Consider the following 24,867-nt stretch of genomic DNA (forward strand, 5'->3'; position numbering starts at 1 on the left):
CACTGAGATGAATCTGTACTATTGTTTCTGGATTGTGAAATGTATGCTTGTATTTTTTTTTTTCCTACTATGAAGTTTGTGTATTCTGTTTATTCATGTTGTTTATGTTCTGATGTATGTCTTGTGAACTGCATCTTGAATCTTCTGTGTTGTAAATGGATGATTACACATATTTCTAGATAATTCCTGCATTATTGATCTTCTGCTTTCAATAATAATAATTTGTTATTGAAATCCCAAGGGAAAGTGGCAGCAGTGTTGAAGAAACACCATATTGATAGTTTAATATGATATGCTTAGGACTGTAAGTCATACCCCACTGTGAACAAATCGTTCTTTCTCCTCCTCAAAGCATTCTAAGTCTGAGGTCCATCAGTAGAACTGATGTAGGTGCTGCTCGCCCATAATTAAATCAGCCATTGATTAGATGACATAGTGGCACTACTATCCATTTTATATAGGTAACCAGGTCCTAAAGAACCATTACTTTCTGCTGCTTTTAACCTGGATTGAATATGGACTGGTAAACTACTGGGATGTTGCTCTCTACCATGACATTTTGCTTTCTGTGCTGTTTTTATGTATCATTCTTATCTTTTTTGTTTCGTTTTGTGTTTTGTTGTATAGTCTGTTGTACGAAGAAAAATTGTTCTATGTTCACTTTATTTCAGGTATAGCTGGAAATTTTGTCTTAAAATGTGCTGTTCTTGATGCTTGTTCTTTTGGATTTTAACTCTCTAAATTACCTGTGAAATCTTTGTAGCTGCAGAAAAACCCGATGCACCATCTTTACTAAAGCATAAAGGTAAAATGCCTCCAGTGGAAGAAGACAAGACTGAGTCAATTGTGTTAAAGAAGATATCAGTTGAGAAACATGCACATATAAAAGAGAGAGTAAGTCCTAAAGAGTCAGATCTGGACATTCAGATGGTAGAGCCTCTTGAGTTAAAAACTTTGCTGGAAACTGCTGATGGATTACTAAAATCACAGGGATATGAGCAGGAGCAAGTAATTCTTAAATATTTTGTGCTGCCTCCTGAAGGAGAGGAGCTAGAAATGACTCATTTGATTTCAAGGACTCCTACCCCTACAGGTGAGACAAAAGAAATTGCAATGGGTCACATTATTTATGAAAAGAATGAACCACTACTAGTTAATGAGGAATTGCAATTGATCTGTGTATCGTCTGAACACGAGGAAATTGTTTGCAGAGAAGGAAAGAGGGATGAAGCTAAACTGGCTGTTCATGAGGAAGGTGATATAGAGAGAATCTCTGACAAGTCTAGGCTTCTTCAGGAAAAAGAGATTCCTGCACATGAAAAAGGAGGGGAAAATGAATCAAATTATGTACCTAGTCTTATACCCAGAAGGCCTTTTGATCCCAGAGACAAGAAGAGATTTCTAAGAAAAGAGAGAAAATCGAACATAAGTTTGCAACATGAAGAACTTCCCATTAAGGATAAAACCTCATTTGTGAAGATTATCACACAAGCAGAAATATCTGATATTCCTCTGCTTACCAGTGAAGAAAAGAGAGGAGAATTTACTCTAGAGAAATCAGAAATTCTCCCTGGAGAATCCACGAAGGACCGCGGTATGCAGAAGAAAGCTCAACAGATGAAGAAATCTGGTACCACAGTAGCTGAAATTCGTATGTATAAGATTCTTAATAAAGAAGCAAAGAAAATGGAAATTATTCAAGATCATGAGAAAGAGTCTGATGAGACTACTGAACCAGCACTGAAAAAAGATATTGACCTAGAACACCTCAGTGAAGAAAAGGTGGTCCCTAAAGTAAAAGCTCACAGAGTCTTTGAACAGTATATTCTTTGTCCACAAGTAGTGGAAATGAAAACAGGAGAAAAATATTCTGCAGAGGAAGGAGAACCCATTGAACTTCATTGTGAGGAGGGTTTAGAAACACTGCTGACTGAGAAAGCACTACTAAGTGATAAAAAACCAGACAGAAGAATTGTACCAGAGAAGAAAGACAAAACTATTTTCAGCAGCCACTTAAAAAAAGACAAATTTGGACAGTCAAATGCCCCTGAAGAACTTCCAGTGGGAAAACAAGAATTTGATACAGTGATTATAGGTGAAGGAATGGAAAGAGAAGTTCCTATAGGAGAATATGAAAAGGGAGTTGGAGATGAAATAGCTAACAGAAATGAGTCAGCAAAGAAAGTTCCTATTCAGCCACCAAGGAATCAAGATAAAAAACTATTCCAAAAGCTTCATACTACTCAGTATGAAAGTGAAAAAACTCCGGATGTCAAAAGCAGCAAAATTAAAACTGAAGAAAAGAAAGCTCCTCTGACTGTGGAAGAAGTGAAGCTTTCTGGAGGAGTGCTTCAAGAGATAGAAGGTATATCAGATGAAAAACCAGCAGCTGAAAATGACATTAGAAAAAGCACATCTGTTACTAAGAAAAAAGAGAAGGAAATGCTTCCAGGTAAAGGAATTCCTGCAAGTGGAGAAATCACTTACTCCTCCAGCATAGGTAAGATAATCACTCCCAAGAAAGTGGAAGGAGGGAAAGAGTACTGGAAATCAGAACCTGCTCATGTGATTGAGCAGGCCAGTAGCCTCTTGAGTGATGACAGGAATTTGGATGCATCCAGCGAATCACATCAAGTTCTGGATGTTCCTGCTAAGCCTCATGCAAAGCGAGGTGAGGAAGACTACTGCCAAATTCTTCCACAAAGTGCTTGTAATATTTGCTTCAAGAGAAAGTACCGTTTGCCATTGCAGTGTTTGTTCTTTAACACCATTCACATTTCCATCCACTCTATTGGCATTCAGCCACCCTTTACATGTTTGTTTTACTTGTATATATGTATCTCTGTGCTGTTTATGTTCACTGTCTGAACATCACGCTTTTGTAAGACTGTATAAATCATGTTGCGTGCCACTGTCTTCTCAGAAATACTTGCACAATTTTTCTAGCATTCATTTTTCCATCCACTGCAATAAAATCTGTCCTGCATTTTGTTCATATCATTCTGACATTAAAAGTATACACTACATTTTCTTTCACAAATCATGATAAGAAGCAGCATAGTGTGGCAAATGCTTTCAGAAGTTTTAGATGGGTCATCACAAATTGGACAACTTATGGAACATCTTCAGTTGTGAGAATATCACATTATCCTGAAATGTATTTAATTTATACAACTTATATTTTTGTTGTCTCTATTAGTAAGTGTGTGTGCTTTTTCTCAAATAACACATAATTTGTAACAGGTACTTCAACTGTTTTGATTGACAAGTTGGTACTGATTAAGACCCTAATTGCAAGTGAAGTGTTAGGGTATGGCAGAATTTTACAGGACAATAAATTGAGGCATTAGTAGCTCCTAAGCTGCCTTTTGGTCTCCGGTGCTGAATATATCATTCCCATCCTCAAAGATACTGAGCTTTCATTCAGATATAGACAGCATAAGCTGAATAAATATGTATGTCTATATCTTCCTCCCCTTCCATGTGTTCATAACAAAGGGAGGAGAAAATATTATTTGTCAAATAAATTTATCTTAATTTAATATGCATGTTTATTTAACTCCATTTCTAATAATATTGCTGTTCTGCTTCAGAGGCCAAGCCAACAAAAGAAGAAACTCCAAAGGGTATCAGCCCAGTCAAAGGTAAGAATGATTACTAAATGGCTATGATTGCTATTGTTTTACAATCCTGAACTCAAATTATCAATAATGCTTTGAGCAAAAAAAAAATCACTATTCAGCAATCTTCTAAATTAGACTACCCAGCAAAGATTTTTATAGTGTGTTGGAAGATTTGTTGTTTTTGCCTAAGCAACAGTAGTTAATAGGCATACTTTCAATAAAAATGTCTAAAATTTCAGTTGATTCAGCCATTGATAGAAAATGTCAGTTAACCTTTGCATGCTTTTCTCAATAGTTGGACATCACCAGAATATTAGACAGAACCAAACTTGGCTATTGTGTGAGTGTAGTTAGAGATTGCACAGCCTTCCAACAAAGTTATATCATGCGAGCAAGGCTATGCCTCCACTTTCAGGGCACAACTAGTCTATTGGAAGCAAAGAGGAGATGGCAGAAGAGCTACTTAAACCCCTTTGATTCTCATACAAATCAGATTGTTCTGAAGTTTAAGCCCAATTTATCTCAAAATATCTGTGCCTTCAAATTCAATAGATAAATGCATGATTCTGTTTTTCTATGTTTTGGTTTGAATAGATGAGATTTTGTGATCTTGTTACTAGTACAGTCACAGTTTTTTCAGTTCATCTAATATTAACTCAAAAAATTAACACTAATTAACTGGCCCTATTGAAATTCCACTAAGAGCATAGGGTTCTGCAATACTATGAAATGCATAATTGAAGCAGGTGGATCAGAAACCAGTTCCAGTTTGGAATTGCAGGAAACTTACAAGAAAAGTAAAATAAAACAATTAAATTATTTGTTTCTGATTCTGAATTACAGCCAAGAAGACACCTTCACCAGCAGATGCAGAAAGGAGGAAACTCAGGCCAGGTAGCGGTGGTGAAAAACCTCCTGAAGAGCCTCCATTCACTTATCAACTCAAGGCTGTGCCACTGAAGTTTGTCAAGGAGATGAAAGATATAGTGCTGAAAGAAGCAGAATCTGTTGGGTCTTCTGCAATCTTTGAAGTCCTTATTTCACCATCCACTGCAATTACCAGCTGGATGAAGGATGGAAGTAACATCCGAGAGAGCCCAAAGCACAAGTTTATTGCTGATGGCAAAGACAGGAAACTGCATATCATTGATGTCCAGCTGTCAGATGCTGGTGAATATACTTGTGTATTACGACTAGGGAACAAAGAGAAGACCTCTACTGCCAAACTCATTGTTGAAGGTAATCCCACTTCAGATCTGTCAGTAATTTAAAGGCTAACTCCTACTAAAGCTTATGAATTTACAGTGATAAATACATATTTTAGTTTTCATCAATAACTATAAAGTTTGATTTAGTATGTAAGGTACTCTTCATCATGCTATACAAATGAGAGAAATCAAAATAATGTGTTTCCCTCAGAACTCCCGGTACGATTTGTGAAAACACTTGAAGAAGAAGTCACTGTGGTTAAAGGCCAGCCACTGTACTTGACTTGTGAGCTTAATAAAGAAAGAAGTGTGGTCTGGAGAAGGGATGGGAAGATCATCAAAGACAAGCCTGGGAAATTTGCTCTGGGTATTATTGGTTTGTCACATTCCCTCACCATCACTGATTCAGATGATTCTGATGCTGGCACCTACACTGTTACCGTGGAAGACTCTGAGCTCTCATGCTCATCTTGTGTTAAGGTAGTAGGTAAGCAATCAAAATAATCTTCTCTTTCCTCTATGGCTCTTTTAAAATCAGTATTTCGCCCGTAGCATTGCAATATAAACTTATAGGTAGCACTTCTGCAGCTATTAAATGCTTGCTGTAATATAAAATCTGTAAGTCCTCTTTCTTCTGTTTATGATTCATCAATTTGTAATAAAATAACCTATATTTCTGTGCAACTTCTTATAATGCAGAAGTGATAAGAGACTGGCTAGTAAAACCTATAAGAGACCAGCATGTAAAGCCAAAAGGAACAGCTACTTTTACCTGTGACATTGTCAAGGATACACCAAACATTAAATGGTTTAAAGGCGATGAGGAAATTCCTGCTGAACCAACTGACAAGACAGAAATCTTGAAAGAAGGAAATAAAATTTTCCTGAAAATTAAGAATGCTGGCCCTGCTGATATTGGAGAATATTCAGTAGAAATTGAAGGTCGCAGATACCCAGCTAAACTGACCCTTGGGGGTAAGGATTCTCTTATTTTCAATGTTTAATCACCTTATATGTTATAAATTCCAAAATCTCTAAACAAAAATAAAAATGGTCATTTGAGTTCTTGTAAAGCTTTATCAAAACTTGACCTAATTTCATATCTGCTAATTTGTGCATTCTAGAACGTGAAGTTGAACTTCTGAAGCCATTAGAGGATGTTACAGTTTACGAGAAAGAAACAGCAAACTTTGATACAGAAATATCGGAAGAAGATATTCCTGGTGAATGGAAGCTGAAAGGTGAAATCCTGCGACCCTCACCTGTAAGCATTCTTGAATATAACAACATAGCTTACTTAAAATTAAACACTATGAGCAGGTTCACTTTTTATGATAAAAAGTTTTTATGATAAAATTTTTGCAGACATGCCACTCTTACTCAGTCCAGAGTGTAGAAAGACTAAACATTTTGGTGATTAAAAAGATGTGGTTCTCAAAGTAAAGATTATATGCCTTAAGGCTCTCTTTTGAACTGCTTATTTTCTCAAAAGATAATGGCATATTATTCAGACTGTAATAGATATAACTTATGTACATCAGAGGGAACAAATATTTAAAAGAAGGGTAGAGAACTGAATAAATGCACTCTGTTTTTTAATTGTCATTTTTTAGTAAGTGTTAATTTTTTGAGAAATAATTCCAGTCTGACTCTACAGTGTATCAAATGTTAGTAGAATTTCTTTATTTAAAATGTCTAAAAGTAATGAATTTGCATAATATTTACCAAAGTCTGTCATCCCTGCAGACGTGTGAAATCAAAGCTGAAGGAGGAAAACGCTTCCTAACTTTGCACAAAGTCAAGTTAGAGCAAGCTGGTGAAGTCCTTTACCAAGCGCTTAATGCAGTTACTACAGCTATCCTGACGGTGAAAGGTACAATGTGCTGTGAAATGAAACACAACATCAACTTTGAAAGAGTTCTGAGCACGGATACAAATAATGTGTTCTGTTTTGTTTTTAGAAATTGAACTGGACTTTGCTGTTCCCCTAAAAGATGTCACTGTCCCTGAGAAACGCCAAGCAAGATTTGAATGTGTCCTTACCAGAGAAGCCAATGTTATATGGTCTAAGGGCACTGATATACTGAAGATTGGAGAAAAGTTTGACATCATTGCAGATGGAAAGAAACATATTCTTGTAATCAATGATTCTCAGTTTGATGACGAAGGAGAATACACTGCTGAAGTTGAAGGCAAGAAGAGCACCGCAAGACTGTTTGTTGAAGGCAAGTATTTTATGAACAAAATGTTACAAATTACGTATATATAACACATCTTCTAGAATCACGAGCTTTTTTTTTTTTCTGTTGATACTTATGCGTGCTTTTTAACCTACAGGTGTGAGGCTGAAGTTCATCTCACCTCTACAGGATCAAACAGTGAAAGAAGGAGAAACAGCTCACTTTCAGTTTGAGCTTTCTCATGAAGACATGATAGTGAAATGGTACAAAAATGATAAGAGACTCCATACAAGCAGAACCGTTTTTATTACTTCAGAAGGAAAAGTTCATAAACTAGAAATGAGAGAAGTAACACTTGATGATATCTCTGAAATCAAAGCTGTAGTTAAGGATATGAACACACAAGCAAACCTCAAAGTCTTAGGTAATTACTTAAATATGCTATATAAAATACACTATATCATAACTATAAGCAATGTTTTTAAGTAGAGAGTTGCAAAATAATACATTTGTATCACTAATTTAATGTTTCATATTCAATATCCCTTTTGTAGAGGCTGATCCATACTTCACTGTGAGATTACAAGACTACAGTGCTCTGGAGAAAGATGATGTTACTCTGCAGTGTGAGCTTAGCAAAGATGTCCCAGTAAAATGGTACAAAGATGGTGAAGAACTAGTTGCTTCAAGCAGAATTTCCATAAAAACAGATGGCTTGCGCCGTATCCTAACAATCAAGAAGGCTGCAGAGGGTGACAAGGGTGTTTATGAGTGTAGCTGTGGAACGGACAAGACAAATTGTAACATTGGCATTGAGCGTAAGTCATCATACCTTGTCTAAGGGAAAGTACTGAAGCCTTTGTAAAACAAAGTTGATAGATGATAATGGTTATGTAGTTGAAATGTATAAATTAACAATTACCAAGTATATTAAGAAGAGACAATATATATGTAAATGGCTGTTGTAAAGACAGTGATTCTCATTTTTGCCTCTGTCCATTTACAGTCAGGGAAAAAAAAAGCTTAATTAAATATAGCATATCTAACTTAATTATGAAGAAAAATATTCTTGCTGAAGATAACTAAACTTTCAGACATATTGTAGGAAGATGTTGTAGACTGAATTTTTTAAAAAGAGGTCACATTTATCAGTAGTAGTATTTGAATTCTGAAAAAAGGAATAAGGAGAGAGTTGAGATCCTTTTCAGTCCTACATTTTCTATGTTACAAAATGAGTAAGAAAATGTGAACTTTTTTTTCCTTTTAGCTCGCTTAATTAAAGTGGAGCGCCCGCTGTATGGAGTGGAAGTATTTGTTGGTGAAACAGCACGTTTTGAAATTGAGATTTCTGAGCCGGATGTCCATCCCATATGGAAACTGAAGGGAGAGACCCTAACACCTTCACCTGTGAGACTGCTGCTTTATTCTTAGACAATAATTTATGCTAGGAAAACGTATTTGATTATAAAGTTTGCTGAGTAGCTTCTTGGAATACCTATATTTCAGTGGTTCTTTTTTCTTTATTACCAGGAGTGTGAAATCCTTGAAGATGGGAAGAAGCATGTTCTCATCCTTCATAACTGCAGACTGGATATGACTGGAGAAGTGTCTTTCCAAGCTGCTAATGCTAAAAGTGCTGCCAATCTGAAAGTGAAAGGTACAGCTTGCACTTTGCCAAGGTCTTAGGGCACTAGAACAAATCCAGTGGTAGCAATTTCTATATAAATCTACTGCTGAACTGAAAGTACTCATCTTTGATTTCAGAATTGCCTCTCATCTTCATTACTCCACTAAGTGATGTGAAGGTCTTTGAGAAGGATGAAGCCAAGTTTGAATGTGAAGTGTCCAGAGAGCCCAAGACCTTCCGCTGGTTAAAAGGAACACAAGAGATCACTTCTGATGAAAGATTTGAAATAATTTCGGATGGGACAAAGCATGCTCTGATTATTAAATCTGTTGCATTTGATGATGAGGCTAAATATATGTTTGAAGCTGAAGATAAAAGAACAAGTGCCAAACTAATTATTGAAGGTTTGTTTGCCTTTATAGGAAAGAGTTGTGACATAGTTGTTCTTAAACTGTTTTTATTCATAGTATTTTTACTAATGAAATATTTTGTTGACATAGGTATTCGCCTGAAATTCATTACTCCTCTCAAGGATGTAACAAAAAAGGAGCGAGAAACTGCAGTGTTCACAGTAGAACTCTCTCATGAAAATATCCCCGTTGTCTGGTTCAAGAATGACCAACGATTACATACCACTAAAGTGGTTTCAATGACAGATGATGGCAAATTTCATACACTCACAATCAAAGATCTTACTATTGATGATACTTCTCAGATTAGAGTGGAAGCTATGGGCAAATCCTCAGAAGCTAAACTCACTGTTCTGGGTAAGCATACCCAAAAAGATTTTATATGATATGTTATTATCAGAAGAGTCTTCCTAATGAAAAATCAGAAGGTCTTGTAATTTGTTTGGTTTGGCAAGGATTGGGTTTTTGTGTTTTTTTCTACCTAAATCTATTCTACAGTGTTTTACAATTTGCTTGTCTTCCACTGGGCTTCATTTACCCTTCACAAGGGATGATTAAAATAACTTTGAGCTTTCATCCAGGCGTGGCAAAATTAGCTATAAAATACTACTTATATGGTGCTCTGAAGCTCCTACAAAGAGTGAAATCATTTTGTCAGCAATATGAGTAATACACTGAAATGCTTCTTAGATATGTTTTCTTTTTTTGCAGCAAACTATGCAATAATAATAAGGACTATATTTGATTGCTCTTACAAGGCATAAACAGGAAATATATTTACAGTAAGAATCATTGTCCTTTCACTTTCAGAGGGAGACCCTTACTTCACTGGGAAGCTTCAGGATTACACAGCTGTAGAGAAAGATGAAGTGATTTTACAATGTGAAATCAGCAAAGCAGATGCCCCAGTGAAATGGATGAAGGATGGCAAACCAATTACTCCATCAAAGAATGTTGTTATTAAGGCTGATGGTAAAAAGAGAATACTTATACTGAAGAAAGCTTTGAAGAAAGACATTGGACAATATACTTGTGATTGTGGTACCGATCAAACCTCTGCTAACCTCAATATTGAAGGTAGGATTGGGTTGCTATGTCAAAGTAGTCTTTTGGGGTCCACTAGAGACTGACGGAATCAATCTTTCTTTTTTTCTTCCTCTCTCCAGACAGAGATATTGAAATTATCCGTCCACTATACAGTGTGGAGGTGATTGAGACAGAGACTGCCCGTTTTGATATTGAAATATCTGAGGAAGGTGTCCATGGCAATTGGAAGCTAAAAGGAGAACCCCTGACTGAATCACCTGTAAGCATGTGTTTTAAGTTCTTTCTTATATGTTACTTAACAATTTTACATGTAGCTGGAATGTGAGGGAGAAGCAGGCGGTTGCAGAAATTAAGTGAAAATTCATTCGACTTTCAGTTAGGGTAACTATTGTAAAAATAGTGTAATTTTCCTAATAACTTTAAAAATGTAATAGAAATCAGTACAAAATATTATATGAAATATCTAAATAATAAATGATTTTACATAAATACACTCTCTGTTGCCAGTTCCTAAAAATTAAAATGCAGAGACCTTATGGAGTTCTGTTAAATGTGATAGCATTTGAAAATAGAAACTTTAGATTCTGTGAGTTTTTTTGTTTGTTTGTTGTTTTTTTTTTTTGAGTTATGTTTGTTACAAACAGATGTAGATCTCATTTTTATACTCTTCACTGTTGCTATGACAGCTAAAAAATATTTTAAATGGTGTATGACTTAATTAAATATTATTAATTCCTTAGTGGTAAGATCTGGAAGTTTAAAAAAAGTACAGTCATGACAGGAAATAATTTGGCAATGTTTGATGTTACAGTGCTGATGTGAATAATCAAAATGATCAAAAGTTCCATGAAAATCATTGCCTGGATGAAAGAACCCTTCTTAAGAAAAGATCACAAAGCAAGCTTACCTTACCATTTTCTATTTCTCTCTGGCCTTCTGATTGGTCTTCATATGAATGGTATTGGCTAATCCATCAGCACATATACGTGCCACCCTCATAAATACACTGCCTCTTGCATGTTTTCCGGATTGCATTAGAAAGGAGGAAAAGAAAGGGAGCAGACTATGAATGAATGTTTATGGAGTATGTTAGGGGCAGTGGGTCTGAGTTTTCTGAGTGTAGGAGAACATAACAGATGCATGGTCTGAGGAGAAGTATGGGCTGGTCTGCTGAGGAACACAAACAAGATACTGAAAAAAATTATTTCACTTTTCTTTTTGAAGGACTGTGAAATCAAGGAGGAAGGCAAAAAGCACTTTCTTACCTTGTACAATGTACGTTTAGATCAAGCTGGTGGAGTAGATTTCCAAGCAGCAAATGCCAAATCTGGTGCTCACCTTCGAGTGAAACGTAAGTGTCTTTGAAACACTTATGAACGTATGAATATTTTACGTACTCAAAACTTCTTTAGTATGAGTGGACAAATCTGTATATTGTAATCTACCCAAGCCAATTTTTTCTAGAACAAGTAGCTCAAGCTATTCTTTTATCCTTTAATTAAAGAACGTTGATATTTATTTAGTTAGTTATTATAAGTTGGATATAGTTTATTCATATAGGTGAAAAAAAAGTAAGGAGATGGCCGTGAACGTTTCTTCATGATCTGGCATCATATGTAGTTATGAAATCAAAGTATCACAGTGAAGGCTTTGCAGCATTAAAATATCGTGTTAACTTGAGAAGAGGGGATCACAGTGATATTTGGGGATAGGGTTAAGATCGTGATGGACAGGGACAGACCACATGGTTGAAGACCACTTGTTTCCTACTCCAATCCTAGCCCTCGCTATTTTGGAAAACACATGCCTTATCTAGCAAGAGGCATGCAAGGATTGGCAGAGAGACAGATGCACAGCAACTTTCCTGCTGACCTTGTTCAATTTAAAGAAGCATGCTCTGCAAATAGGAAATTTTTGGTCACTAGCCCTTCCCCTAAAAACCCAGGGTGGCCCCTTCTATTTAGAGAATTAAAAGAGCAGCACTGCAATGTCTGTCTCTCTTGAGGGAAGCCACCATGGAGATTAGTACATAAGGGCAGCAGTTCTCTCTTGGGTAGAAGTGACTAATCTGAAAATGATGTCTTCTTACCAAGCTCGAGTAATAGGCTTGCTGAGACCTCTCAAGGATGTAACAGTGACAGCTGGGGAATCTGCAACTTTTGATTGTGAACTCTCTTACGAGGGAATTCCAGTAGAGTGGTACCTGCAAGGAAAGAAACTGGAGCCCAGTGATAAGGTAGGGAGACTAAACTTTATTTTCCCTTACGTTTCGTCTTCCTTCCTCCCTTTCATCTCTCTTCCACTTTTTTATTTATTATTTATATTTGTTATTTTTTTTAATTTACTTTCTGCTAGTAGAGATACTAAGGCACAGCACTGCTGTTGTGCTGAATGGTAACTTCTCACTGAATAAGACATGGAATATTTTACCTGGAAAAGAAGGAGGATTTGAAATACTACATTTTGTACAAAGGGAAGCTAAGACTTTAGTGCCTGATTCTGTGCAAGATGCTGTTGCAGGGATGATGAATTATTTTTCCTCTGGTTAATTGCAGCTACTGTGAGAGAGTTTTGAAAGGTGCTTTCAGGAAATGTTTTTTTTCTTGAATGCTGAGTTGCAGTCCAATTCTGCATATAAGGGGATTAAGAGGATTCAAATTCCATTTCAGGCATTTGTTCTGGCACTCAAGATAACTTTCTGAGCAGATTTGCTTGTCCAGCACTTCTCACTAACTATTTTTAACCCTTCATCAAGTGCTGGCTCTTAACTTTGAGATCTGAGCGGTCTGGAATGTAGCCAGTTTAACATTTAAAATTAATGGAAGGGGGAGATAATATACAAAGCATAAAATAAAATAGGTATGACTGGTTTTAAGAGTACTTTTTTTTTTTACATATTAGCTCTTCTCCATGAGAAGTAATGAGAAGTAATGAGAATATAAGTGGAGATGTAAGTTGTAAATCTCAGACAAAACAAACCTTCGAGGGATCATAGAATGTAGCAAAGTTTCAGAACCTGTAGTTTTGCTCCTAATGATACTTCAGTATATATTTTTTACTTTTAAATGTAGTTTTAACAGATTGTATTGAAATCTTCCTGAGCTTTACCAAATTTGCTTAAGTGAAATCTAAATCATTAAAACATATAGAAATAAGACAAGAAAACAATTATCAGAGGAGTGACAATCCAATTTACTATATTTATGAACAGATAGGCAAAATTGAAACTCAACAAATGGGACATTTAGTAAACCAAAGTGATTACTTCTGAGTTTAGAAAAAAAAATGTTGAAAACTATTAATCACTGCTATGGCTTCGTATTTATTACTGCCTGGCAAGTTATCACAAGTTTAATATTTCTGTATGATCCTTTCAATTACTTGAAAATTCGAGATTTTTATTCAGCTTGCGTATCTACTTAAAACTGTCATTTTTCTATAGCTGAAATTTGTGAAGGAATGTTTATGTAGAGGTAGCTTATTAAAATGCATGATTACCAAGAATTTTCAACTATAAATGAACAGGGATATTTTTTTCAGGCAGAATTTTCTACAAAATTTAATAATAGAAAGTCAAACTAGCACTTGAAAAAGGGGGGGACCAAGCTGCTTTGTATTTCTGTAAAATTTTTTACTTCAGATGTAGACAGAATAATAGCATAAGCATAAAAATAAAATTTCAGATTTTTGTAAGTGAAAAGACAAAGCAGAAATGATTCTCAAAATCCTCAGAAGATTTTTATTTTGAGCTATATTTAGCATATGTATAAGGAAATTATCTGAACTTCATATAGAAGGAAACAAAAAAAAAACTGTAGACAACAGCAAAAAAAAAAACTATTTCATTAAATGTTTCTCAAATCTTTGTTGTAGATACTTACAAAAGTATTTTTTATGTACTTTATAAGGTTGTCACACGTGCTGAAGGGAGAGCTCACACACTTATTCTTAGAGATGTCAAGTTAACAGATGCTGGAGAAGTGTCACTGACTGCAAAAGATTTCAGAACTCAGGCAAATCTTTTTGTGAAAGGTAAGTCAGTCATTTTAATTATACCGTAGCCAGTATTAACGGCCCATTCATGTTTCACCCCACAATAGGATGTCAGCGTACACCATATATCAAATTAGAAGACTCATATATACAACATTAGAATGCTAAATAAATTTCCTTACTAAAAATACCCCTTTAAAATCTTGATGTTTCATGGAAGAGTTGAGAAAATGATGAAATAGTGAAATAGTGGAAATGTGACAGATGTCTCCCGATCAATCAGTTCCTTAGGGTTTCTACAGCTTCACTGCAGATTTGAACTTTCAAATGGCCTCAGTATGACACACCAATACAATATCTAGTTAAGACTTGCTTTTAGTCTTTCAAGTATCTGGAAAATTATGAAAAAAAAACTTCAACAGACAAGTTCAAGAGTGCTGTTGATTATTCAATTAAAAAAAAAAAAAAAAGTAAACAGCATGGAAAGTTCTGTACTAGCAGAAGGCCAGATGTGATTTAGATCTTTTCTACCAAAAATCTGTCTACTTTCAGAACCCCCAGTTGAATTCACTAAACCACTTGAGGATCAGACTGTTGAAGAGGAGGCCACTGCAATACTGGAATGTGAAGTTTCAAGGGAAAATGCAAAAGTAAAATGGTTTAAAAATGGAGAAGAAGTTCATAAAACAAAGAAGTATGATATCATTTCTGAAGGCAGAGTCAGAAAACTCGTTATCCATGGCTGCACGCTGGATGATGCAAAAACATATACTTGTGATGCCAAAGATTTTAAGACATCATGTTTTCTCAATGTCGAACGTAAGTAGTTTATAATTTTCTATGGAATAAGTGCTATAGACACTATGTACTATGATTAGCAATAAATCATAATATACATTTCAGCAATTTATTTTGCTTTATCTGGGGTCTTCCTCTACTAAAAATTCTGGGTTTTTTTGTAGCTCTTCGTGTTGAGTTCCTGAGGCCACTAACTGACCTTGAAGTTAAAGAAAAAGAGTCTGCTCGGTTTGAATGTGAAATTTCTCGCCCAGGTGTCAAGGTCAATAATATTTTTATTTTTTTTAATTTGAGTAGTTCCTTCAACTAGAGCTTTTATTTAAAATTGTTGCAAAAGAACACACAGCTGAAATCTGTGCTGAGCATGTTAATTTTAATAGCCATGTCAATTTGTTTTAAAACAGGTGAAGTGGTTTAAGGATGGCATTGAAATTAGAAAAGGCAAGAAGTATGATATAATTTCCAAAGGGGCAGAACGCATTCTTGTTATTAGTAAATGTCTCTTTGATGATGAAGCTGAATATGCCTGTGAAGCAAAAACAGCTAGAACTTCTGGCCTTCTTACAGTGATAGGTAAACACATTATTTTCAGAATCTAATCTGTAAAGAAGAAAAAATGTTATTTTGATGTAAGATCTTAATTGGTTTTCCAAATTCTTTTTTGCAGAGGAAGAAGCTGTTTTCACAAAAAATCTTCATGATCTTGAAGTAAATGAAAATGAGACTGTAAGGTTGATCTGTGAAATCTCAAAGCCTAATGCTGAAGTTACTTGGTTTAAAGGAGATGAGGAGGTGCCTGATGGTGGTAGATTTGAATACATTTCTGATGGCCGAAAGAGAATTCTTGTCATACGTAATGCTCATCCTGAGGATGCTGGCAAATATACTTGCAAACTACCAAGCTCTAGTACAACAGGAAAACTTACTGTACATGGTAAGAGAGTTACTTTTTTGTCTCTGTTCTGAAAAAAGAGATTAATTAGATCAATACATTTATTCTCTTTATAAAAAGAGAAATAAAATGATATATGTGTACAAATTATTTATTTATTTATTTTTAGAACTTGCTGCAGAATTTCTTACCAGACCACAAAATCTTGAAGTTCTTGAAGGAGACAAAGCTGAATTTGCCTGTTCAGTATCCAAAGAGGCAATAACAGTACAATGGCTGTGGGGTGACACAGTCCTGGAACCCGGTGATAAGTACGACATCATTTCAGATGGCAAAAAGAGGACACTTGTGGTTAAAGACTCTGTTATAGGAGATGCAGGAAAGTACTCTGTCATGGTTGGTGAAGCTAAAGCTACAGCACGTCTGACAGTGATTGGTAGGTTTTGTTTTATCATTGTGCGTATTTTATTGCATTTCTTGTACAACGTGATTTATTACTTCTTCCATTTTTTCAATTTCAGAAAAACTCAGGATTGTAACTCCCCTTAAGGACCAAGAAGTTAATGAGGGTCAAGAAATTATCTTCAACTGTGAAGTAAATAAAGAGGGTGCCAAAGAGAAGTGGTACAAAAATGGCGAGGCAATATTTGATAGTGCAAAATATATTATTGTCCAGAAGGATTTAGTTTATACTCTCCGAATCAGGGATACACAGTTGAAAGATCAAGCTACCTACAGTATCTCACTGTCAAACCACAGAGGGGAACATGCCGAGAGCTCTGCTGCCTTAACAGTACTAGGTAAAAAAAAAACTTTCACTATATTACAGCTATTCAATGACCATTGCTTTGATTTCACAGGATGCAAATTAATCATGTTGGTTTTTTTTAATTCTTAATAGAGGAGGACCTTAGAATTGTTGAACCTCTTGAAGACATTGAGACCATGGAAAAGAAAACCGTCACATTCTGGTGCAAAGTCAATCGTCTTAATGCAACTCTCAAATGGACAAAGAATGGTGAAGAGATCACCTTTGACAAGCGTATTCTGTATAAAATTGATAAATACAAACACTCACTCATCATAAAAGACTGTGGCTTTAAAGATGAAGGTGAATACACTGTAACTGCTGGACAAGACAAATCTGTTGCAGAACTTCTCATCACAGAAGCACCAGCAGATTTCATTGAACATCTCCAGGACCAGACTGTCACTGAATTTGATGATGCTGTCTTTACCTGCCAGCTGTCCAAGGAGAAAGCTAGTGTAAAATGGTATAGAAATGGCAGAGAAATCAAAGAAGGCAAAAAGTACGCATATTTTATTATGCTTGTTCATATGTTAAACATATTCACTTTACTTTCTGTCTTTATCTGGAAATTAAAATACTGCTTACTTATTTTCTCTTCCATAAAGATATCAGTTTGAAAAGGATGGAAATCTTCACAGATTAATCATAAAAGACTGTAGACTAGATGACGAATGTGAATATTCCTGTGGAGTGGATGACAGAAAATCTAGGGCAAGACTTTTTGTTGAAGGTACTTGTAAAATTAAGTAGAATTAATTTCTTCATTATTTAGTGATAGTAGAAATGATAGACAAATAACCCTAAATGAATTGACATTCATTTCAGAAATCCCTGTGGAGATTATTCGACCACCGCAAGATGTTTATGAAGCTCCTGGTGCAGATGTCATCTTCATGGCTGAACTGAACAAAGATGGTGTGGAAGTCAAGTGGCTGAGAAACAACATGATTATCATCCAAGGAGACAAACATCAAATGATGAGTGAAGGAAAAGTCCATAGGCTGCAGGTGTGCGAGATAAAGCCTCGTGACCAAGGGGAATACAGATTTATTGCTAAAGATAAGGAAGCAAGAGCTAAACTTGAATTAGCTGGTAAGTTTTCTGTTTCATACTTGTTTTATAAAATGTAAGATTAGTGAAATAAGTCTTCAACTAAATTTTGTTTTTCTTCTTTCAAACAGTTGCATTAAAGAGAATATGCAATTAGGCATATGCTGTTGAGGAAATTATAGGACATTTTTCATTGTCTACAATAAGAGCAAGAATTGAGGTTTACAGAAGACAGAACCATTTCATTAGGTCACTGCAGATGTGAAAAGCAAAAATTATTTGACATGATCACTTTAGTTATATGAGTTATGGCTTCATTTATTCAACTTTAGACCAGTAAATTACATTAAATTAATGCTCAAAAAGCAGCTCCATCTTCTCTGGCTTTCCCTGATTTTCTTGGTCTCTGGAGCAATCCAATGAATACATAAAGGAACTTGTTTAGAATTCACCTAACAGCTCCTTTTGTTTTTCTACAGCTGCTTCTTTGCTTACCACACATGCATTATTCTTTTAATATGGAGGTACTCATTTGTCACATTGATATTCCTTAGCTGCACCTAGAATCAAGACTGGTGATCAAAACCTGGTGGTTGATGTTGGGAAGCCTTTAACTATGACTGTTCCATATGATGCCTACCCAAGAGCAGAAGCTGAATGGTTGAAAGGGGAGGAAAGTCTGCCAACAACAACTGTTGATACAACAAATGACTGTACTACCTTCAAAATTTATGAAGCAAAGAAATCAGATAAGGGAAGGTACAAGGTTGTACTTCGAAACAAACATGGCCAGGCAGAAGCTTTCATCAATGTAGAGGTCATTGGTAAGTGCTCCTGTTATTAAATTTTTACTTACATTTAGTTAAGTCAAATAAAATAAAAAGATGCAATCACCTAAATTATTGTTATGTATTTGTTAGATGTTCCAGGGCCAGTTAGAAACTTGGAAGTCACTGAAACTTATGATGGTGAAGTTGGCCTTGCCTGGCAAGAACCAGAAAGTGATGGTGGAAGTAAAATCATTGGCTACGTTGTTGAAAGGCGTGATATCAAGCGTAAGACTTGGATTGTGGCCACTGATCATGCTGAAAATTGTGAATACACTGTTACTGGACTTCAGAAAGGAGGAGTTGAGTACCTCTTCCGTGTAAGCGCACGGAACCGAGTGGGTACTGGTGAGCCAGTAGAAACAGAGAGACCTGTGGAAGCTAAAAGCAAATTTGGTGAGCAGAAGTTATGAAAAATTTGGTGTTTTTTGACAGCATGAAAGAAAAACAAAACATTACTTACTGTAACAATAGATAGAGAAACGCCCTTGTTTTTTCTTTTTCTCCATAAAATGAAATGCAGACGTTCCTGGTCCTCCTCAAAATGTAGAAGTTACTGATGTGAATAGGTTTGGTGCTACCCTTACCTGGGAAGTTCCTGAGTATGATGGAGGATCTCCAATTACTGGCTATGTTATTGAACTGCGTAACAGAGCTTCCATCAAATGGGAGCCAACTATGACCACTGGAGCTGATGAACTGTCAGCTGTCCTGACTGATGTTGTGGAAAATGAAGAATATTTCTTCAGAGTTAGAGCTCAAAATATAGTTGGAGTTGGCAAACCAAGTCATCCTACACGTGCAGTGAAGATTATGGACCCAGTTGGTAAGCATGCCAGTACTACTGTGATTACATTTGGTTATTTAAATATTACATGTACTAGAATGTTCCAAGAAGCAATTAGAGAAATGTGTGTACTGAAAATAACATGTTCAGCTAGACTTTTCCTAATTCTGATGTTTAAACATTTCAGAAGTATCTTACGAGCATTTGGTGCAGTAAGAACTGCCGATATTTTTTATCTGAAATTATGAGACAACCTTTATTTAAAAAATAGAAGGAATGCAACTTTAAAAATAGTACCATAAGATACAGACAACTGATATGCTGAACTATAATCCTTTACCAGTTGCTAAGATTTGTTTCTCTCAAATTATTTTCAGAGAGGCCAAGTCCTCCCATTAACCTTGATCATTCAGATCAAACAAAAACATCAGTGCAGCTCACATGGGAACCTCCTCTCCAAGATGGAGGAAGTCCAATCTTAGGATATATTATTGAAAGGAAGGAAGAAGGAACAGACAAATGGATCCGCTGTAACCCAAAACTAGTACCAGCGCTTACTTTTAAGGTGAGATGCTTGGCTCATCAGCAAAGTACTACAACAAAAATGTATAGTTAATTTTTAATGAGTTATTAAAAAATTATTTGTGCTTTTTAGGTAACTGGATTGAAAGCAGGGTCTAGTTATTACTACAGAGTCTCAGCAGAAAATGCAGCTGGGGTGTCTGACCCAGCTGAGGCTATCGGACCATTAACTGCAGATGATCCTTTTGGTAAGCTATGTGCTGTTTATCAAAGATAATTAATTAGAAAAGGTGCACAGCTGAAGTGCATCTTGTGGCTCAGATGTACGTGTTTCTTCTGTGATACTAAATAGCAGAAAGAGCTTTAGTCCTATGAGATTCTGGGTTATTTCTCTTCATTAAGAATCCTACCAATAATTAGCTGTATTAGGCAGAGACCCGTTAGCTTGCCTGGAGAGTAAGACATGACCTTTTGTCTCCTGACCTAGATATGTGGAAGATGGGAGATATCTGAGGGAAAGAAAGTCAGAGAATACACGAAAGAAATCAAAACAATATGAAGTTTTTACTGTAAAGAATAGGTTAGATTTTTTATCTAATAATTCTAAGATATCATATTTCTAACAGATTTTTAGCTGGGAAAGGGAGGAATTCATAAGCTACAGCTAGGCCTAGACAGCTACAACGTGTTGGCTCAGATGCATTCAGAATCATCCTTTCAAAACAGCTTTCATTAGCCATTTTAAGAACATTTGAAAATATTTAATTGAATTCATTTTCCATTTTTTTCAGTTGGACCTACAATGGACCTAAGTGCTTTTAAAGATGGACTAGAAGTTATTGTTCCAGAACCAATAAAGATCCGTGTTCCTATCACCGGCTATCCTATTCCAACTGCCACATGGTCTTTTGGTGACCGAGTCTTAGAAGAAGGTGATCGTGTAACAATGAAGACCACTGCCACCTTTGCAGAACTTGTAATTACTCCAAGTGAACGTCCAGACAAGGGAATTTATACTTTAACATTAGAAAACCCTGTATCATCTGTTTCAGGAGAAATCAATGTTAATGTCATTGGTAAGTGGACATGTATATATTCTAATACTAATGTTGTTAGATTAGTAAAGTAAAATCACATAACTTTCAGTAAGCCAAGAGTATGAAAACATAACTACAGACTAGAAATTAAACCCCCCAAAAGCTTTTTTCTTATCTTCAACAGCCAGCTGTTTACTGTTTTAGGAAGAATAACTGAGTACAGCAAGTTTTTTGGCAGATAGATAAAATAAAGATCATCTGACAATGTCTGATTAGAAAACAATAAAATTATTGTGATTTCCAGCTCGCCCAGGTGCTCCAAAAGAACTTAAAGTTGTGGATGTAAGCAGGAGTACAGTACAGCTGTCATGGGAACCTCCAGAAGATGATGGTGGAAGTCCAGTTATTGACTATATAATTGAAAAACGTGAAGTAAGCCGGAAAACATGGATCAAGGTATGTTCATTCTTTATCATTCCTTTTGTATTTGCTATATTGTTTCCACATGCTGCTGAACTTAGTCATAATTTTGTAATAACTCTTTGGAAATACATTTTAGAAGCACAATGGATTCTTCCTTCTCTTTAGGTTATGGATCATGTCATGGACCAAGAGTTCTCTGTACCTGACCTCATCCAAGGAAAAGAATATTTATTTAGAGTTTGTGCATGCAATAAGTGTGGCCCAGGAGAGCCTGCATATATTGATGAACCTATAAATATGTCAGCACCAGCAAGTGAGTCAACTTTTTCACACTTGCTCATTTTCTTGGTGACTGTTTTTGAAAATCTTGCTGATTTTCCTTTCAAAAATATGTTAAAAATAATAAATAAAATAAAAATAATAAACCGAATTAAAACAAACAAACAAAAAAATAGTTCCTTAGATTGTTTTCTAAGATACCATATGTATTTAATTTTTAATAGCGGTGCCCGATCCACCTGAGAATGTTAAATGGAGAAATCCAACATCAAAAGGAATCTTCCTAACATGGGAACCTCCCAAATATGATGGTGGTGCTCGAATCAAGGGCTATCTGGTAGAAAAATCACAACGTGGCACAGATAAGTGGGAGATATGTGGGGAGCCTGTTATTGAAACAAAGTAAGTAACTTCACACTATAGTTACAACCTTTTAACTAACTGCACCATCTGAGCCTCTTTAAAAATTTGTATTATTTTTTTAACAAACAGAATGGAAGTAACAAAACTTAAGGAAGGAGAGTGGTACGCATATCGGGTTAAGGCTTTGAACAGAATAGGAGCAAGCAAGCCAAGCAAGCCAACAGATGATATTCAGGCCATTGATGCGAAAGGTAATTACTTCTATCACTTAATTACAATAGCCACTTCATTTTTACTAGTCTCTGAAATATTGTTTTTATAACAACGTTTCAATTGTCTCCTAAATCAGAGGCTCCAGAAATTTTCTTAGATGTGAAACTGCTCGCTGGACTCACTGTGAAAGCTGGAACTAAAATTGAGCTGCCAGCCAAAATAACTGGAAAGCCTGAGCCCCAGATTACTTGGACCAAGGCTGAAAAAATACTGAGACCTGATGATAGAATCACTATTGAAACGAAACCTGATCATTCTACAGTCACTATTACAGACAGCAAGAGGAGTGACAGTGGAACCTATATTATAGAAGCCGTAAATTCCAGTGGACGCGCTACAGCTGTTGTTGAAGTTAATGTTCTCGGTATGCATGTATTTTTTTATATATTATTAAAAACATGAGTAATGTATTGAGATATGCAAGCAGATTAACATTTTCATCCCATCTCCTACAGATAAACCTGGTCCACCAGCTGCATTTGATGTATCAGAAATCACGAATGAATCTTGCCTTCTGACATGGAATCCTCCCCGAGATGATGGAGGTTCTAAAATTACAAACTATGTCCTTGAGAAAAGAGCTACAGACAGTGAAATATGGCATAAATTGTCATCAACTATCAAGGACACTTCATTCAGAGCTACCAATTTAATTCCTCATAAGGAATATGTGTTCCGAGTCAGTGCTGAGAACATGTATGGTATTGGGGAGCCAGCACAGTGTAACCCCATCATTGCAAAATATTCCTTTGGTTAGTGAATTAAATATTAAATTTTGAAAATGTTAAATTTTAACAGCTATGAAAATGCATGTGTAATGGTCTTGTTTTGTTTTGCTTTTTTCATTTATTAATTTATACAGATCCACCAGGCCCTCCAACAGGTCTCAAACCTATAGAGGTTACCAAAGATTCAGTGACCCTAACATGGAATGAACCAGATGAGGATGGTGGCAGCCCCATTACTGGCTACTGGGTTGAGAGATACGATCCTGAGCAGGATAAATGGATAAAATGCAATAAAATGCCAGTGAAAGATACAACATTCAAGTAAGATATAGTCACTTTAGACTGAAAATGAGATGTAAACATTTTAAAGTAGCCTTAAACAAATGTTACTTCATGACTGTTCTTTTTTCTCTGCTTCTTTAAGTTTAGATCTAACTAATATGCAGTTACATACTTTATCTGGTAAAGAAGTATGTCTTTACAGAAAACTGAATTCTTGCTTATTTTTTTCTTTTTTTTCTATTATGCTTACTAACATCTGTGCTTTGTGATTACTTATGAGACATTCAAAAATAACAAACAAAACCATCTTCTGCATCAGTTTGCCCACATCCCATTTTTTAAACCTGATATTTGCATTAGCTAAGTCAGACTACAAACAGAAATGTGAGATGGCTCTCAGTACATTTATTTCTACATCTCAGCAAACTGTTTTGCTGCTGGCAATATGCCTATTCTGAATGTTTCATATAGCATCATTAGCTGTAACTTGGTTATTTTCAGATTTTCTAATTATAAAAAATATAGAAAATATTGTTTTAGGTAGGAGTTAACATGTGGGTTGTTTTAATCAAACTTAATTTTGATTTCCAGAGTTAAAGGTCTTACAAATAAGAAGAAATACAAGTTCCGTGTGTTGGCAGAGAATCTTGCAGGACCTGGAAAACCAAGCAAGGAAACAGAGCCAATCTTAGTGAAAGACCCAATTGGTATAATAAACATATATTGAATGTTCTAATTTAACAAAAAAAAAAAGTTTTTGGGTTTTTTTTTTTCAATCATTTAATTATTACTGAACTCTTGTCTAGATCCACCATGGCCCCCTGGAAAACCAACAGTGAAGGATGTTGGCAAAACGTCATTATTCCTGAACTGGACAAAGCCAGAACATGATGGAGGGGCAAAGATTGAATCTTACGTCATTGAACTGTTAAAGACTGGAACAGATGAGTGGGTGAGAGTGGCTGAAGGAGTTCCCACAACTGAACACTTCCTCAAAGGGCTTATGGAGAAACAAGAATATTCATTCCGTGTAAGAGCTGTGAACAAGGTTGGAGAGAGTGAGCCTAGTGAACCCAGTGACCCTGTGCTGTGCAAGGAGAGGCTGTGTAAGTATTGTTTCAGAATGTGCTGTTTCTGCAAGTACACTCAGTCTTTTTTAAAAAGCCTCATGTCTGCCTATCTCTGTAGGCACCAAGTGAACATTTCCAGACATACTAAATATTAAAATCTACCCTTGTTCATCTAAGAAGTTTTCATAGTTTCAATATTATTCTCTGTCTTCCAGGATCTTTGCTGGGCAAGATAGCAACCTGCTTTTCCTTTTACTATTATTTTACAGATCCTCCTTCTCCTCCTCGGTGGCTTGAGGTTATTAATATTACTAAAAACACAGCAGATCTTAAATGGACAGTGCCAGAAAAGGATGGGGGCTCCCCAATTACCAACTACATTGTTGAAAAGAGAGACGTAAGGAGAAAAGGCTGGCAGACTGTAGATACAACAGTGAAAGATACCAAGTACACAGTGAGCCCGCTGACTGAAGGCTCATTGTATGTCTTCCGTGTGGCTGCTGAAAATGCCATTGGGCAGAGTGATTACTGTGAAATTGAAGATTCAGTGCTTGCTAAAGACACTTTCAGTAAGTTTGAGATTTGCTTTCAGAGTGATTAATGGAATAGCTGACTTCTCATGGGTTCCTTTTCTACT

At 35.9% G+C, this 24,867-nt stretch overlaps 2 protein-coding genes across 11 annotated transcripts in view; both read left to right on the forward strand.

Annotated features, from left to right (window-relative positions):
- LOC100546807 (titin) overlaps window positions 1–24,867 on the forward strand; it is a 240,299-nt gene that overhangs the window by 135,900 nt on the left and 79,532 nt on the right. For all 10 annotated transcript variants that reach the window (XM_085228569.1, XM_085228575.1, XM_085228578.1 and 7 more), the window contains 43 exons: window positions 3,594–3,644; window positions 4,467–4,862; window positions 5,043–5,318; window positions 5,531–5,806; window positions 5,956–6,095; window positions 6,578–6,704; window positions 6,793–7,056; window positions 7,169–7,435; window positions 7,566–7,829; window positions 8,279–8,418; window positions 8,542–8,668; window positions 8,776–9,042; window positions 9,139–9,405; window positions 9,859–10,125; window positions 10,215–10,354; window positions 11,320–11,446; window positions 12,189–12,331; window positions 14,004–14,127; window positions 14,641–14,907; window positions 15,051–15,148; window positions 15,291–15,459; window positions 15,554–15,820; window positions 15,948–16,214; window positions 16,300–16,578; window positions 16,680–17,088; window positions 17,195–17,319; window positions 17,415–17,681; window positions 18,194–18,463; window positions 18,560–18,862; window positions 18,990–19,292; window positions 19,631–19,818; window positions 19,909–20,023; window positions 20,567–20,851; window positions 21,117–21,268; window positions 21,401–21,548; window positions 21,739–21,916; window positions 22,007–22,128; window positions 22,227–22,514; window positions 22,606–22,902; window positions 23,013–23,199; window positions 23,752–23,867; window positions 23,967–24,266; window positions 24,500–24,799. In XM_085228569.1, the coding sequence (XP_085084695.1) occupies window positions 3,594–3,644; window positions 4,467–4,862; window positions 5,043–5,318; window positions 5,531–5,806; window positions 5,956–6,095; window positions 6,578–6,704; window positions 6,793–7,056; window positions 7,169–7,435; window positions 7,566–7,829; window positions 8,279–8,418; window positions 8,542–8,668; window positions 8,776–9,042; window positions 9,139–9,405; window positions 9,859–10,125; window positions 10,215–10,354; window positions 11,320–11,446; window positions 12,189–12,331; window positions 14,004–14,127; window positions 14,641–14,907; window positions 15,051–15,148; window positions 15,291–15,459; window positions 15,554–15,820; window positions 15,948–16,214; window positions 16,300–16,578; window positions 16,680–17,088; window positions 17,195–17,319; window positions 17,415–17,681; window positions 18,194–18,463; window positions 18,560–18,862; window positions 18,990–19,292; window positions 19,631–19,818; window positions 19,909–20,023; window positions 20,567–20,851; window positions 21,117–21,268; window positions 21,401–21,548; window positions 21,739–21,916; window positions 22,007–22,128; window positions 22,227–22,514; window positions 22,606–22,902; window positions 23,013–23,199; window positions 23,752–23,867; window positions 23,967–24,266; window positions 24,500–24,799 (9,363 nt within the window). The remainder of the gene's footprint in view (window positions 1–3,593; window positions 3,645–4,466; window positions 4,863–5,042; window positions 5,319–5,530; window positions 5,807–5,955; window positions 6,096–6,577; window positions 6,705–6,792; window positions 7,057–7,168; window positions 7,436–7,565; window positions 7,830–8,278; window positions 8,419–8,541; window positions 8,669–8,775; window positions 9,043–9,138; window positions 9,406–9,858; window positions 10,126–10,214; window positions 10,355–11,319; window positions 11,447–12,188; window positions 12,332–14,003; window positions 14,128–14,640; window positions 14,908–15,050; window positions 15,149–15,290; window positions 15,460–15,553; window positions 15,821–15,947; window positions 16,215–16,299; window positions 16,579–16,679; window positions 17,089–17,194; window positions 17,320–17,414; window positions 17,682–18,193; window positions 18,464–18,559; window positions 18,863–18,989; window positions 19,293–19,630; window positions 19,819–19,908; window positions 20,024–20,566; window positions 20,852–21,116; window positions 21,269–21,400; window positions 21,549–21,738; window positions 21,917–22,006; window positions 22,129–22,226; window positions 22,515–22,605; window positions 22,903–23,012; window positions 23,200–23,751; window positions 23,868–23,966; window positions 24,267–24,499; window positions 24,800–24,867) is intronic.
- Window positions 737–2,868, forward strand: LOC146543965 (uncharacterized). The gene has a single exon (XM_085228189.1). The coding sequence runs from the start codon at window positions 811–813 to the stop codon at window positions 2,866–2,868; it is 2,058 nt and encodes a 685-aa protein (XP_085084315.1). The 5' UTR covers window positions 737–810.

The sequence above is a fragment of the Meleagris gallopavo genome, chromosome 7 (genome assembly GCF_905368555.1).
Source record: "Meleagris gallopavo chromosome 7, MGAL_WU_HG_1.1, whole genome shotgun sequence".
Classification (NCBI taxonomy): Eukaryota; Metazoa; Chordata; class Aves; order Galliformes; family Phasianidae; genus Meleagris; species Meleagris gallopavo.

Excerpts from the sequence above, each read along its gene's own strand:
- LOC146543965 (XM_085228189.1), top strand. The coding sequence starts at position 811 with ATGCCTCCAGTGGAAGAAGACAAGACTGAGTCAATTGTGTTAAAGAAG.